At 32.6% G+C, this 14845-nt stretch overlaps 2 protein-coding genes across 2 annotated transcripts; both read left to right on the forward strand.

Annotated features, from left to right (window-relative positions):
• Window positions 1–409: 409 nt before the first annotated feature.
• Window positions 410–2041, forward strand: LOC110692040 (organic cation/carnitine transporter 3-like). The gene has a single exon (XM_021869033.1). The coding sequence runs from the start codon at window positions 410–412 to the stop codon at window positions 2039–2041; it is 1632 nt and encodes a 543-aa protein (XP_021724725.1).
• A 4448-nt stretch (window positions 2042–6489) lies between these two features.
• Window positions 6490–14545, forward strand: LOC110691965 (transcription initiation factor TFIID subunit 15-like). Its single transcript, XM_021868947.1, has 8 exons — window positions 6490–6641; window positions 7519–7688; window positions 7834–8198; window positions 8306–8500; window positions 8775–8858; window positions 11116–11197; window positions 11279–11405; window positions 14064–14545. The coding sequence occupies exons 2-8, from the start codon at window positions 7569–7571 to the stop codon at window positions 14270–14272; spliced, it is 1182 nt and encodes a 393-aa protein (XP_021724639.1). The 5' UTR covers window positions 6490–6641; window positions 7519–7568; the 3' UTR covers window positions 14273–14545.
• The last annotated feature ends 300 nt before the right edge of the window (window positions 14546–14845 follow it).

The following is a 14845-nucleotide window of genomic DNA, read 5'->3' on the forward strand; positions in this document are numbered from 1 at the left end:
TTGACAAATTCATGCATTTTCTTCATAATCCCTGATTTGTGTGCGATGTCAGACAATGACAATTATGATTAGTACTCCCTATGATCTTATATACTATTTATATACGTATTAGATGACTGTTTGAAGTCTTTCTTTTATATATAATAACATAGCTGGAACTCGAAAAATAAAAATACAATGTACGTAGGAAATTGCATATTTTTACCTGTTTATCATATGCATATTCATATGCTACTTAAATATGTCCCTAGTTAAACACACGTATCTGTATAAAGATAAACAAATCTCACAAGCTCTTTCTTTAAAATAAACAGAAACTTCTTATTTGTTGCTGCCTGCATTTATCCAGAAGTGTGATTTATTTTTCAATTGTTGAATACGTTTCTACTTTTCTGTACTGTCTGTTAACATGGCCGAACAAGACTACCAGAGTGACAAAGATAAGGTGGCACCACTGTCTGCAGAAGAGGGGATCAAGGGGAGTCAGATTCCTGACATAGACGAACAAGATGATGGGAGTGACTCAAAGAAGAAGGCACCACTATCTGTGGAAGAGGTGATCGAGGGAAGTCTTGGACGGATGAATTGCAGTCAGATGGTGCAAGCCTTCCTTGCATCAGTTCTTCCAATGTTTGACAACCAACAGACATTTATCAGTGTCTTCACAGATGCTCAATCAAAATGGCATTGCATCAGTGATATTCGAATAGGTAGTAGTTGCACCAGCAGCTCTAACATCTGTAATCTTTCGAAGAGTGAGTGGGCTTGGACTGGGAATAAGCATAACACAATCATATCACACTGGGATCTCCAATGTGCCAGCTCTTTCATTAAGGGTTTGCCTGCAACTTCCTTCTTCATGGGTTGCTTGTTGGGTGGATATGTTCTTGCCTCCCTTGGTGATTCATCGCTTGGGCGAAAGAACCTTCTCTGTCTCTCTTGCTTGGTTATGTCACTAGCTTCATTTGCCTCAGCCTTTTCTCCTAACATCTGGGTTTACTCTGTACTCCGCTTCATTGCTGGTGTTGGTCGTGTCTCCATTACCATTTCTTCTTTTGTCCTTCTGTCGGAGAGGGTTGGCAAGCGGTGGAGAGGACAAATTGTAATGATTGGTTTCCTCTCCTTAACAATGGGATTGTTATCCTTGTCGGCTTTAGCTTACCTGACTCGAAATTCCTCATGGAGCACCCTTTATCTATGTACTTCCATTCCTGGATTTGTGTGCTCCATATTGATTCATTTCTTCCTTTGTGAATCTCCTAGGTGGCTCTTCATGATGGGACGTCCAATGGAAGCCGTAAATGTGCTGAAAAGTATTGGCTCCCTGGATGATCATATCAGCTCTATGTTACCAAACATTCTAGAATTCAATCAAGGTATTCCTAGCAATAACGGGAAAAATCCTTTTTCTTCAATGAAGATTTTAGTCAAGAGAAAATGGGCTATTCGAAGGTTGATAGTAACTATGGTACTTAGTTTCGGTGTTGGAATGATGTATTTTGGTATGTTGTTGGGTGTCGGAGGCTTGGGTCTCAACATCTACTTGAGCTCAACATTCAATGCCCTACTATTCCTTTCATCATGCCTGCTAACATTCCTCTTCTGGATCCCAAGATGCAACAGGAGGAGTTCAGTGCTAGGATTCTGTACGATTAGTGGCGCTGCCGGTATAATACCCATCACATTCGGCCACCATCACAAAGGTATACATGTGGGATTGGAACTGATAGCTCTGTTTTGTGCTTGTATGGTGTTTAATATCTTGTTCATGTATGTGGTGGAGCTGTTTCCAACATGCATCAGGAACACAGCAGCCTCACTGTCGCGGCAAGCACTGCTCTTGGCGTCTGTATTTGTCCCGGTGTTGGTAGTCATAGGGAGGAGTAATCAACTCTTCTCTCATGCAGTCTTTGGTGTGACCATTCTTCTTTGCGGCCTTTTGGTCATTTCTTTGCCCGAAACAAAGGGTAAGGTGCTATGTGATGGCATGGAAGAGCAGGAAGCCCAAGACAAGGATGCTGCTTGCGTGCCAAAGTTATGATTGTGAACTTAAGCTAGAAAAATGATCATGAACAAATTTGCTTGTTGGTAGTTCGTCGCCCTCCTAGCTACCACAAGTTCTCCAATGGTCTTAATAATTTGGGGTGAAAAGTTCATGTAAGATTTCATCCAAGACTTGGCAAAGCTAATTTAATTATGTGCCCGATGTGTATTAATAATATGAGATGATGTGCGTGGTCATTTATTTGGTGAATTGAATCTTGTTAATTGTCTTTGTTGTTGACTTGAAATCACTTCACAAGTATCACAACTGATATTTGATGTATTGAGAGCTCAATTTATTTACTCTGGTTGATCGTGTTCATTGATGCTCATCTTTCTCATTGTCAACGTCTCTCATAGCCTCATAGGGCTCCAAATTGTGCAATCTAGTTATCATTTGAGTCTTCCGTTCTTGGGTGTGACATGCAATTGTTCGTGATATTGTTTTTTGTTTTGAAATGTTGATAGGATGAATGTTAGTTGATATTTGTTCGCCATTTGAGCTTCTATAATCATTTAAATTACCAAAACTTTTCCAACTGCATCCTTTGAAAAGGAAAGATGTCTACCATTATCATTTACAATCATTGAAAAATGGAAATAATCAATAAAATAAATCTAATTTAATCTAATATATATAAATAAAGTAGGTATTTTTTAAGAGCATTGGGCGCGCCATATAAGCAAAGGTATATTTTCGACCAATTAAAAATTAGATTTCTATTTTATTTTGGAATTAAAAAATTCGTTTGCCACCTAAAGAAAATTGACGAATGAGATTTAAGAAGTTTGCCACATAAGTAAAAACAACGAATATTGATTTATTAGGATTTAATGTATTTAAAAAACTAAAAATTATCTTATAAAATAATCATCTTTAGATATAGGATTTATATACCTACTATTATAAGATAAATTTTTATTTGTGATTATTGCTTAAATTGTATTTATTTGGGATACTTAATAATTATATGTTTATGTTTTGTTCACTGAATTTTGTTTTACATGCAGATCTAATTTAATCAGAGAATTATATTCGAGCAAAAATCTTTAGAATATCAAAGTACGAGTTTCTCGCCTGATGATCCTATTGGATGAGGAGGTATTATATCTTTATAAATCGTTTACATTTATTAAATCTTTTAATGAACCATTTAGTTTTTATCAATTAATTTTATGATTAAAACAAATGTTGTGATTTAGGTAGCTTAATTAAGTCATAAAATTAACTTAAATTTTTATTTTTAATTATAGGGTGATTACGTTCATACCTCAATTAAAATCAACTTTGTTCTACAATTTTGTTCAAAATTGATTGAAGAAAAAGTTTACTCCATTAGATACTTTTCAGTCGTTACAAATAAGAAGCAATATCGCACGCATTGTCAGTGACAACAAAATAATGATTTAAATTTCCAAAATACTATTGTTTGGGCGATTGGGGACGATGAAAAAATTCCAATGCATAGATTTAATTTTGTATAATTATAATTTTTAGATTAATTTCACAACAATTATTCACTTTCTGGTAAATATTTTAATTTATTTTTTAAGACTATAAAGATTAATTTTATATAAATTTTATTTTTGCTAATATGTTCTATTTATCCACTTTTATTAGATGGAAGAGATATGGGTGTGAACAAAGTTGGTGATCCTATCGAAATTTTTTTTAAATACAAATTTTTTTACATCGAAATATTACATCTATTAACTATTATTTTTAATGTTCTTATCAAAATATTTATTAGAGGAATAAATTACATAAAATTATCCTTAACAAACAATAGCAAAGTTATCAAAAATATTATGAGTATGATCTAATTACAAAAATTATTTTTATGAGATTTTATGTATAAGAAACCATGGGATATTCGGATTTAACAATTTATGATTGAGCTTAGGTATCTTATGAAATTAATGGTTTTATCTAAATACCCGATTAATAAGATGTTTTTTTCATAAAAAAATTTAAAACTTATAACGCAATAAAAAACTTTACCTTCTTTAAACATTTTATGTATAAAAATTTGAAAAGACAGATAATTTGTTAGAGATCAAGAGTTCACAAGAAATATACAAAATGATATACAGATTTGAGAGTTTAATTTCAAGTGTAAAAATCAACGAATAATGATTTAGGATTTAAATTATTGTCGTATAACTAACAACAACGAATAAAATACAAAACAACAATATATTAAGTCGCATTATAAATTACATTAAAAAAAATTATATTTTTGTAATTGGCAATATCATTTTAATTAAATTTTTTTTTTTTGTCTGAAATTATTAAATTGTAAAATAAATCAAATAATTATAAAAAAAAAACTTAAAGTATATAGGAAAATATCTTTCTTGAGATATATGTATGAAAATTCGTGCATCGCACAGTATTATTTCGACCAATTAAAAGTTTGATTTGTATTTTATTTTAGAATTAAGTTCACTTGCCACGTAAGCAAAAGTGACGAATGAAATTTAAAAAAATTTCCACGTAGGTAAAAACGACGAATAATGATTTATTAAGATTTAAATTATATTAAAACTAAAAATTATCTTTTTAAAAAGATGATCTTTTGATATTAGGATTTAAATTTAAAAAAAAACTATAAATTACACAATTATTATATACAAACACTTTAAAATTAATTATTTGAAAAAGGAAAATATATGTTCATTTTGTTTTTAAGAAAACGTTCAATCAATTTTTTTTTTTAAAAAAAAACATTTTAAAAGAAATATAAATTATTAATAATTAACTGATATTCTTTAATTTTTTTAAAGAAAAATCAATGTTCTTCAAAAAAATAAATAACAATAACGTTCAGTCTTTATCAATATTCTTCAAAAAAAAAAAACAATAATGTTCAATTTTTATCTTATCTAGCAACCTATTTCATAATTAGATAAAAAATTTTATAAGAGATTTATTTGCTACTCCACAAATATATAAGATAGGATGACATTAAAGATTTGTATACATCCTCTCAAAAATATAATTTTGATTTTTTTTTTCAATTGTAAATAGACAATATATATACTATACAAAAAACACAAACATGCATGTGGATATTATTTATCTACACTTTCTCATGGTGTGAATTTTTTTCAGGTCTAATTCGTTGATTAACAAAAAATATTGGAAATAATGTAAGTATATGATGGTAAACTAGATAAATTGATTGTTATTCATTATTTTATAAGATGTATGTTTTGTTTTATTTTACCTAATCTAATTATGTTACTTATCGTATTAAATTTTGTTAAACAACTTAATTGTAACTTAATATTAATTATTCTGTATTTGAAGGGATTATGTCCATGCTCCAATTGAAAGAAATTATTGGAAAAGTAAGGGTCTGTTCTCTTCAGCTTATTTTCAATTCAGTTCAGTTTAGTTCCTAATTTTCTTCTCTCATAAAATATTCAGTTTAGTTCAGCTTCAATCAATTCAGTTCAGTAAATCAGAACAGGCCCTAAGTCAACTATAATGTTACAATAGTAGGGAAAAAAAATTAAAGATTGTAAGAGATGTCTCTTATAATTTTGATTTTTTGTGTATTATAGTTTCTAGTAGAATATCTATATTATTATTGTAAAAATCATTGTACTGGTGTATACATATAACTCTATTATTAAGACATATGATAATGAAATTTCATTATAAAGATTTAATTTTATTTAATTAGATTCATTTTAGTAATGCAACACTCTTGGTAGTATATATATATATATATATATATATATATATATATATATATATATATATATATATATATATATATATATATATATATATATATATATATATATTTCACTTAACTATTTAAAAACTTATAAAGTCATATCTTTTACTATTACTTTCACCGTCTTTATTTTAACCCTATAGTTTTGGGTTTACTTTATTAATTTTTCATTGTATAAAGTTGATACGGAGTAAAAGAATAATGGTGGTCTAAGTTATTATTTGTGAAAAAAAATAGTGATTCTATAACTATATATGTATAGTGGAACAACGTGTTTTTGTTATACAAACGAATCATAGGTTAAAAAATACGAACAGGATTATGATTTTATTCTAATATCTATTATACTTATAATTTTTATATAACTAATATTAGTAAATTAAGGTCGCATTATAAGTTGCATAAAAATAAAACAAATTATCTGTTTTCTAACAAGCTAAATAATAAAAAAAATATAGGGTTAAATTAAGAAAATAATCTTTTCATGAGATTTATATATAAAAACCGTACATCATACGGGCTTCCATCTAGTTATGAATAATTTGGATAAACCCGTACATAACATAAATACGAACTAGGATATACTTCGTATATAAGAAGGTTATTTTTTTAAATTTTAAATAACCTTTTACGAGTAAATTTGAATTTCGACCATCGATATCGATTTATATCTGATGGTTAACATTATATACGTGTCACTAATCCTCCTATGTTTTCATTTTTTTCCCCTTTGAGCTTTTCACTTCTACGCTTCACCCTCTCTCTCTATCTCTCTCCTCCATTGAAGCGTACTCTGACTTCTCCATTGAAGCGTACTCTGAGTTCTCCTCCATTGAAGAAGTTTCTGAGGTAAATGTTTTTTTTTTTTTTTTTTTCTTTTTTCAATTATCGAATATAAATTTCACCATCTAGGGTTTAATTGCACTCTCGTTCATTTTATTGTCAGTTTAGTAAATTTAGGGTTCTTCTTAGGTGGATTACTTAACTATTGGCTATATTTACTGAAAGTATGAAAATTTATAACGAGCGATTTTGTTGCTGTAATTTTGTTATGTGTAATTTACGTTGTTGATTGAAAGATACGATTTTTATGTGATTTTAGAGCCTAATTTGATAATTGAGTAAGTTTGGTTGCTGATGAGTTGCAATTTTCGATTCTAATCGAGCCCACGAGCCTGAGCCATGCTTGGATTTTGAGGCTCGTCGGGTTCACGCTGAGCTCGAAAAGGGTAGGCTTGGCTCGAAAATTTAGCACCTTGACACTTGAAACCCTCGGTCCTGTTTTGAAATAGTTGTTACATTGGTGACTTTGCCATCTCATGGTTAGGGATATCGGATATGACATCAAACTAATTTTGTTCAGCACAAATACCTTCATTTTGTACTCCAGTACCCCCTGAAACAATGCCGAATTTGCCCATTGGATACAAAAACAACCCTGTGATGAATAAAAGCGCGCCACTATGAATTGGTTTAAATAGAGACATTTGGGAAAGGAGAAGAATAAACCATACTAGAAACTAAAAATGCTTGACCTTTTTCTAACATTCTAAAAATAAATTATGTGACTAAATTTTTCTGGTAGAGAGAAGTATGTTTTAAGATAATTTTAGCTATGCTGTTTTGACATCAAAATGTTGTATATTTTTTCTTGAATTTATGGGGAAAGTGAGCATTGACTGCTAAAGTCACATGTGTGGCCTGATTGTCCTATTTTTACGAACAGGGCTTGATGCTGGTTGCTTTGTTGGCATTTTGAATGAATATTGGAGCTTAATGGCAAACTATTTGGGCAAAGGCGTTCCCACAAATGGGTCTATTTATGTTTGTAACTTACCTGAAGGGACTGATGATAACATGTTGGCTGAATTCTTTGGCACCATTGGATTGATTAAGGTAGGGAGAATTGTTATATTGTGATGAATCTGATGATGCATGTTGTATCTTCCATAGTGCCAGGATTAGGTTTGCAACATTTAGCTCATTTAACCATAGAAATTTTAATCTAATTTATATTTTTCTGGGATGATCTTCATTGCAGAAAGATAAAAGAACTGGTCAACCGAAGATATGGTTATACCATGATAAGGTGACAAACGAACCAAAGGGTGATGCAACAATCACCTATGAAGATCCACATGCTGCAGCAGCTGCTGTCGAATGGTTCAATAATAAAGAGTTTCATGGAAATGTAATTGGTGTATTCATAGCACAGTCCAAGAATAAGGGTGATGCAGTGGATGCAGGTATACGTGCTGCTGCCCCGGCTGCTGTCCCTGGCGATTTTAATGAACCTGTTGGAGATGTGGTGGACCTGAATGGGGCTGGAGGAAGAGGTAGAGGGCGGGGTGATGCTTCTGGAAAAGCATGGCAACAGGATGGTGATTGGATGTGTCCAAATACAAGGTCTGTGATGTGACATTGGTGAGCAGCTCTTTCTTGCTCCTTTTACATGGTTATTGTTTGCTAGTACTCTAGCATTACAAAGTTTCTTACGTTTAGTGTATTAACAGTTGTACCAATGTGAATTTCGCTTTTCGTGGTGTTTGCAATCGATGTGGAACTGCCCGGCCAGCTGGTGCCTCTGGTGGTGCTGGGGGTGGTGGTAGAGGAAGAGGTCGTGGAGCTACTGATGCTGCAGGTCATGCACGAGCTGCAACTGGTCCAACAGCTGGACTATTTGGTCCAAATGACTGGTCTTGTCCCATGTAAGGCTGGATTGCTTGCAATAAGACTTTTTATACCAATTTTCATCTTGATAGTATCGAAATGATTGTTGTATTCTGATAATAATGGCTTGTTTGCTCCTAGAATGCTTAATCTTTATGGAGCATCACAATTGTATGTGGGTGATGCTCCCTTGATGTCTTTTCAATGCCTTTTGTTATTACTTAACGCCCCCTCCCCCCTCAAAAAAAAAAAAAAAAAAAAGGTATGGTGTGTGGCATGCAGTTCAAGTTCTCTGATTCCCTGATGTTGCAGGTGTGCTAATATTAATTGGGCAAAACGTACAAAGTGCAACATTTGCAATACTAACAAACCTGGTATCAGTGAGGGTGGTGTAAGGTATGTTACTGTAAGCTTTGTTTTCTAATGGTCAAAAATAAATTTGATTATTTTTACATACTTTCTCATATTTCAGCTTATGTTTGTAGAATCTCCAGTATTCATAGGGTAACTTGTGCGTATTTAGTACTCCTTAGAGTCTTAATTATCTTGCGTGCTCGATTCAGTTGTGTTACTTTTGTATATAAACTTTGCATGACATTGAATAATTGTAGGCCATAAACTCAAGCTTATTTAATGACACAGCTACATATTATCACGTCTGCCTTTTTTGTGCTGAGTTCGCGTGTTCTTGATTGAGTTCTAAATTTTTTTTGACCAAGAGCTGAAAGTTCTTAATTAATAAAACCTTTTCTACATGGAAAAATTGTTAAAAGATGGATTACAATTTTTTAGCTAGTACCTTATTCAAATTATTATTTCAAATGGTACCTTAACATAGCATTTTGTTTTAAATTCAGCACCCTGACTCTAATATCGGATGAGAAAGTCAAATTTTGGGTGATTGACTCTCTTTCTGCATTATTTTCATGCGTTTTTTTCCTCAACTAGCACGCGTTCTCTCTTTCCTTAAGCTGAAAGGGTCTATTCATCTTTCTTTCTCCTTGATTTTTCCCTTTTTTGTTCCTCTTTCCATTCGCTTCCAGTACTTCCCACATCCATCTCACCGTGCTTAAAAAGCTTGACCCATCACCATCTCTTTATCTCCCAAATTGTTATTGTTCACTTTTCTGGTTCTCTGTCACTTTCTTGCTTAAACAATATGCAATAGTGTTAGGAATATGTGGAAGCAAAGCATTTATTCCCATTAAACAAATGATTTGGACTTACCAAATCATATAATGCTAATTTGTGGACTTTAATGCCACAAGTCCGACAACAGAAGCCAAAATATCCCCAAGAACTAACTCCTCCCATCATTATCAATAACATATTACAACCAAAAGCTGATTCTCCCTCCATATTTTTTTACTGTTTCATTTGAAATTTTGCACAATTATGTTTTGAAGGGCCCTGATTTTAGCTCCTCAATTCAGCTACCATTTTCGACATGTCTTTTTTACAAAGCAGTTTGGGAGGTCAACATTTCTTTTCATTGGTTGGTCACATCCTTCTCCCAGTCCACCATTCCATTATCAACCTTGTTCCACAACAATTATTAATCCAATTAATTAGAAATAATTTATAAGATTTAGCTAAAACCAAAGATGAAGATGCAGATTTTGATCTTGGGAGACATAGTTTCTTGCCCAATAACCATTCTTATTCCACTACAACTAAAGACCAAAATAATTAACCAAAAACAAAGGTGGAAAAAAAATGAAATCAAACGATTCTTATGTATAGATTAAAGTTTCTGATTTGTATGAAAACTAAAACAAATGTTTCCCATTTCCTTGTTAATGACCACAAAGCCCCAATGATGTGTAAGACAAAGGAAGAGGATGATAAGAACATAATTTGATTGGGGAAGTGGGGGAATTAGATAGAAGAAAGTGGGTGCTAGCGAGATGTGGGTGAAATTTTTTAGTTGCGACACATGCAAAAAAGGCTGGAAATTAGGAGTCAACGAAAATTGGATTTCTCACTTGGAATAAAAAAGGGGGGGGGGGGTACCTTACAAATGGGATTCCAAATAATGAACATTTGTCAATTATTCTTTGTTTTGTCAATTGTGATCTTTTTAGTATTTTCCATTAGTCCTGTCAGAGGATCCTTAATTAACTGGGAAAAGGATAGGTTTACAAGAGTGTGCCTCCAAAGTCCAAAATTTGGTGGTTTGGTTCATATGCTAAATTTATCTGATTTTATATGGAAGTGAGAGTGGGACAGCTGGGAGTTGTTACTTTCTTCGTCAAAATGTAACTGTGTAGAGCTATAGACTTAAACATTCTTTTGTTTTATAGGACAGCTGGGAGTTAATTTCGTTGTTGTTGTTGCATTAGTATGCAAAGCATAGTTTGGTTTTGTGTTTCGGCCACTGAGAAAGTATCTCCTTTCTGATTCTGTACATTTTTTCACATAAATATCTTTTATTGGTTCAGTAATGCCAGTTTTTTCAGTTCTGGGATTCACTTTTCATTTACAATGCTGCAAATAACAGGCTTATTAAGCATATTTTGAAATTTTTTGAACTTGATTAATGAGCCTTGAGGAGCAAAACTGGATTGTAAAAATGCTCTAGTATTTTTGCGTAGAGGCCACGCTTAGTTAATTCAGTGAAATTACTAACCATATACTTATTGATGATTTTCAGGGGAGGACGTGCTGGTGGCTACAAGGAACTTGACGAGGAAGAGTTAGAAGAGACAAAGCGACGCCGGCGTGAAGCTGCAGAAGTGAGAAAATTTATCTGCTTACAATAGCTTTTTAAGCACCTGTGGTATTGTTTATTCTGAGTTTATTGTTGCATATTTTAGGATGATGGAGAGCTGTATGATGAGTTTGGTAATCTCAAGAAAAAATTCCGTGCAAAAGCTCATGAAGCCGATACAGGAAAGGTGCTTCCAGGAGCAGGGCGTGCAGGATGGGAAACTGAGGAACTAGGTATTTTTTTTTTTTTTTATTATTATTTTTTTTCATCTTTAATTAATTGTTCTGTGAAGCACTTGTTTGTTAATTTCTGGATGTCACATTTTCTGAGTATGGCATCGTCTTCTGCTTGGGGAGAATGCAATGTGTTGTCATATGTTATTCAATCAATCAATTAAAGCCTTAATCCCATAAGTGGGGTCGGCTACATGAACCAACATTGATTATTCCGTGTGGTCATCCACAAAAGTCTTCCTCCTCCATCCCTTACGATCCAATGCCTCATATGTTATTCAATGTAACAAATAATTAGTAACTTTGGTTTTAGACTTTTAGGATGTTTAAGACATTGAAGGGGAGGTATCAATCATTTTCCCATCTTTTTAAACTCAATTTTGCTGCTGATTGCTATGGCATGTGAATTTTATTTGTAGTTTATACACCAGGTCTATATATTTGACTGGTGTGAGTGTCACTGGGTTGCTATAGTGGTTTGGGTTTGATCACTTTGTTTTGGTTGTGAATTTGTGATACAACGTAGTAGATTGCAATTTTACTATTTTACACGTTACACTAATGTTTTTCCTACTTTCTCAAGATGAAAGTACACTAGTACAGCCTGTTACTTATTACAATAAAGATGACCAATTGGTTGTTTGGCTTTAATTAAGATGGGATTGTATTACTTAGTTTTAATTTAATTATTACAATTAAGTTGGGAAGAGGATGGTTGAGAATGATATGAGTGCTTTGGGGATTGAGGAAAATATGGTGTTGGATAGGGTGGAGTGGAGGGAGAAAATTCGTGAGAAGTGTCATGATTTAATATAAATATATACTGTTTGTTTAGATTATTTTAGTATTTTAATTATTTACTCAACTCGTGTTTTGCATACTTTACTTATTTTCTTTGCTAGTGTTTTCTCAAACCTTTATGTCTTTACTCACATGTTTTTCCCCTCCTTTTAAACCCCTTACCACTCTTTGAAACTCTCGTAAATTTTATTTGTATAGTCTTTCTGTTATTCACTTTACACACTTATTTCCAACTTTTATTCAATTGATGATTATTTTGATATGCTCTTTTTCCATTTCAAAACAGTTCCTTATGACGATTCATGTTAAGCACTAAGGCTTTGTTGTTATTTTTGTTGTAGTAGAAGTTGGGCAAATACTCTACTAAGTTTATACCCCCTAGTCAGCCTGCTCAATGCTGCTGTCATTCAGGATATGAGGATAGTATTAATTAGATGTCTTCTGAAGTGGTAAACAAATAAAAAAAAAATCAAAAAAACTTAAGATGTTCACTATCCCTTTTTTATCTGTGCTCGATCTTCAAAGCATACAGACAAATTCTTAGGTTTCATCTTAATTGTTGTCTGGCTCTGGTACGTTGGTTTTAATCTCTACCATGATTTATGAGATTGTATCTTCCATTCTCATCCTGGTCTTCCACACATTGGTTCATTGCTTGTTTAGAAATTAACAATTAGGTTATATTTATAAATGATTTTCACAATTCCAATTCCATAAGTACTAAAAAGACAATTAACGTACTTTTTAAATTATGACAAGTTTTTTGAGTTTTGTGTATTGCCTACACCAGTTATTAAAGGCGTAACATTTATTAAAACTATTGAGATTCACTTGTTACACCTTACACCCATTATAGCCACTAAAAATATTTATTTCTTCACAATATAACTGGAAAAGATGTTTGGAAAACAAATAATATTTTATTAGAATCTTAAAATCGATTCAAATCTAAAAATGTTCAAAAAGTGCCACCATTCTGGGTGAGTGATGTTAGCTTGACAGGAGAGCCCACTATTACTAAGACTGCCTTAGTGACAATCCAATTGTTGCAAAGAATTGATTGACTGATAGCCTTAATGACAATCCAACTGTTGCAAAGAGGAAACTTTTTTGTAACTAAATTAAGTGATGTGCCGTCTTGTGTGCTTGCATGTTATATATATATATATATATATATATATATATATATATATATATATATATATATATATATATATATATATATATATATATATATCACATTGTTGCATATTTTGATTAATTATCGAACAATAATGTGTGTGTTAACTGAAAACCATCCTTCCTCTGACATGTATTGAACATCTATTTCTTGAAAGCTAATGGTTGTGTGAAGTTGAGGCAATGCCCTCATACTAAGGTGATTTTTCTTTAGTCCTTCAAGAGACTACAATTAGCAGCATAGATTAGTATGGTCCATTGCCAACGCTTATGCAGTAGGATTTTTAATAAGGAGAGAAATTTTATGCTATTTAGTAATTTCTAAAACTTTTCAATGACCACTATAAAACCTCTCTTACTCAGATTGTTTGTTTTGTGGGAATCTAAAACTATGTGCATGATTTTCTGCATTTAACAAATTGTAGTCTAAATACCAATAAGCATAACCCTGCCCTGGCAAGTATCAGTTTCCCATGATTTTACATTATTGGATACAGTTGTGATGGTTGCATCATATGTGGTGGCCCGCAAGATTAATGAAATTTGCTCGTCGTACAGTCTTTGACATGAACTTATATACAATTTTTCCTGTAAACTTGTGCTGAATTTCTTCTCCTTGATTTCAATATTGTTTACTTCAATGTAATTGACGAAATTGAAAATCTAATTTGGATTCAGGTGTAGCTGACAGAGACCGTGAAAGGAGCAGAGATAGGGGGAGAGATTATGACGACAGAGACAATAGGAGCAGAGAGCGTGATAGCAGGGATCGGCACCGAAGCAGAAGCAAAGAGAGGGATAGAGGAAGGGACTATCGGGACAGAGATTATGATAATGACAGGGACCGAGATTACAGCAGAGACAGGGATCGCTATAGATACCGATAACATTATTAGCAGATTGATCACACTTTATGATTCTGGTTGGTTTAACATGAACCAAAGCTTGCTACTGGTTTTGCATATGCCATAGCTCGCTATAGGTAGAAACTTTACTTGCTTATTGGATTTCTTATGGATGTTTGCTATGTGGAAACCTAAGTTGACAAATCGCATTGTTTTTGACGTGATCATTCGATCCGTTTTTGCATCGTGATGTGATGTCAGTTTTGTTTGGGGGGTGGGAGTAATTAAAGGCCGGAAAAAGTCCTATTGAATGTATGGGCTGAATTAGTGGTTTATTTTCCTGTATTGTATGCACCCCATTTTCTTATAAATGGCTTATATAGTTTAGCGCATAAAAGTTGGTAGGTTCTTGTCAATACTGAGCCGTTAAACCTTTGCCAAATGCGAATTCCCATGCATGGTGTATCAACATAATCCTCAATGGAATGAAACTAGAATTTTATTTTTTATCATATCAGATCATGGTAGAGACGTTCCAATATGTATTTTCATAATATAACGTTTTAACAATATTTTTTTGATGCAAAATGGTTAACAATATTATGTAGAACATGT

This window comes from Chenopodium quinoa, unplaced genomic scaffold, assembly GCF_001683475.1.
Source record: "Chenopodium quinoa cultivar QQ74 unplaced genomic scaffold, ASM168347v1, whole genome shotgun sequence".
In the NCBI taxonomy this organism is placed as follows: domain Eukaryota; kingdom Viridiplantae; phylum Streptophyta; class Magnoliopsida; order Caryophyllales; family Amaranthaceae; genus Chenopodium; species Chenopodium quinoa.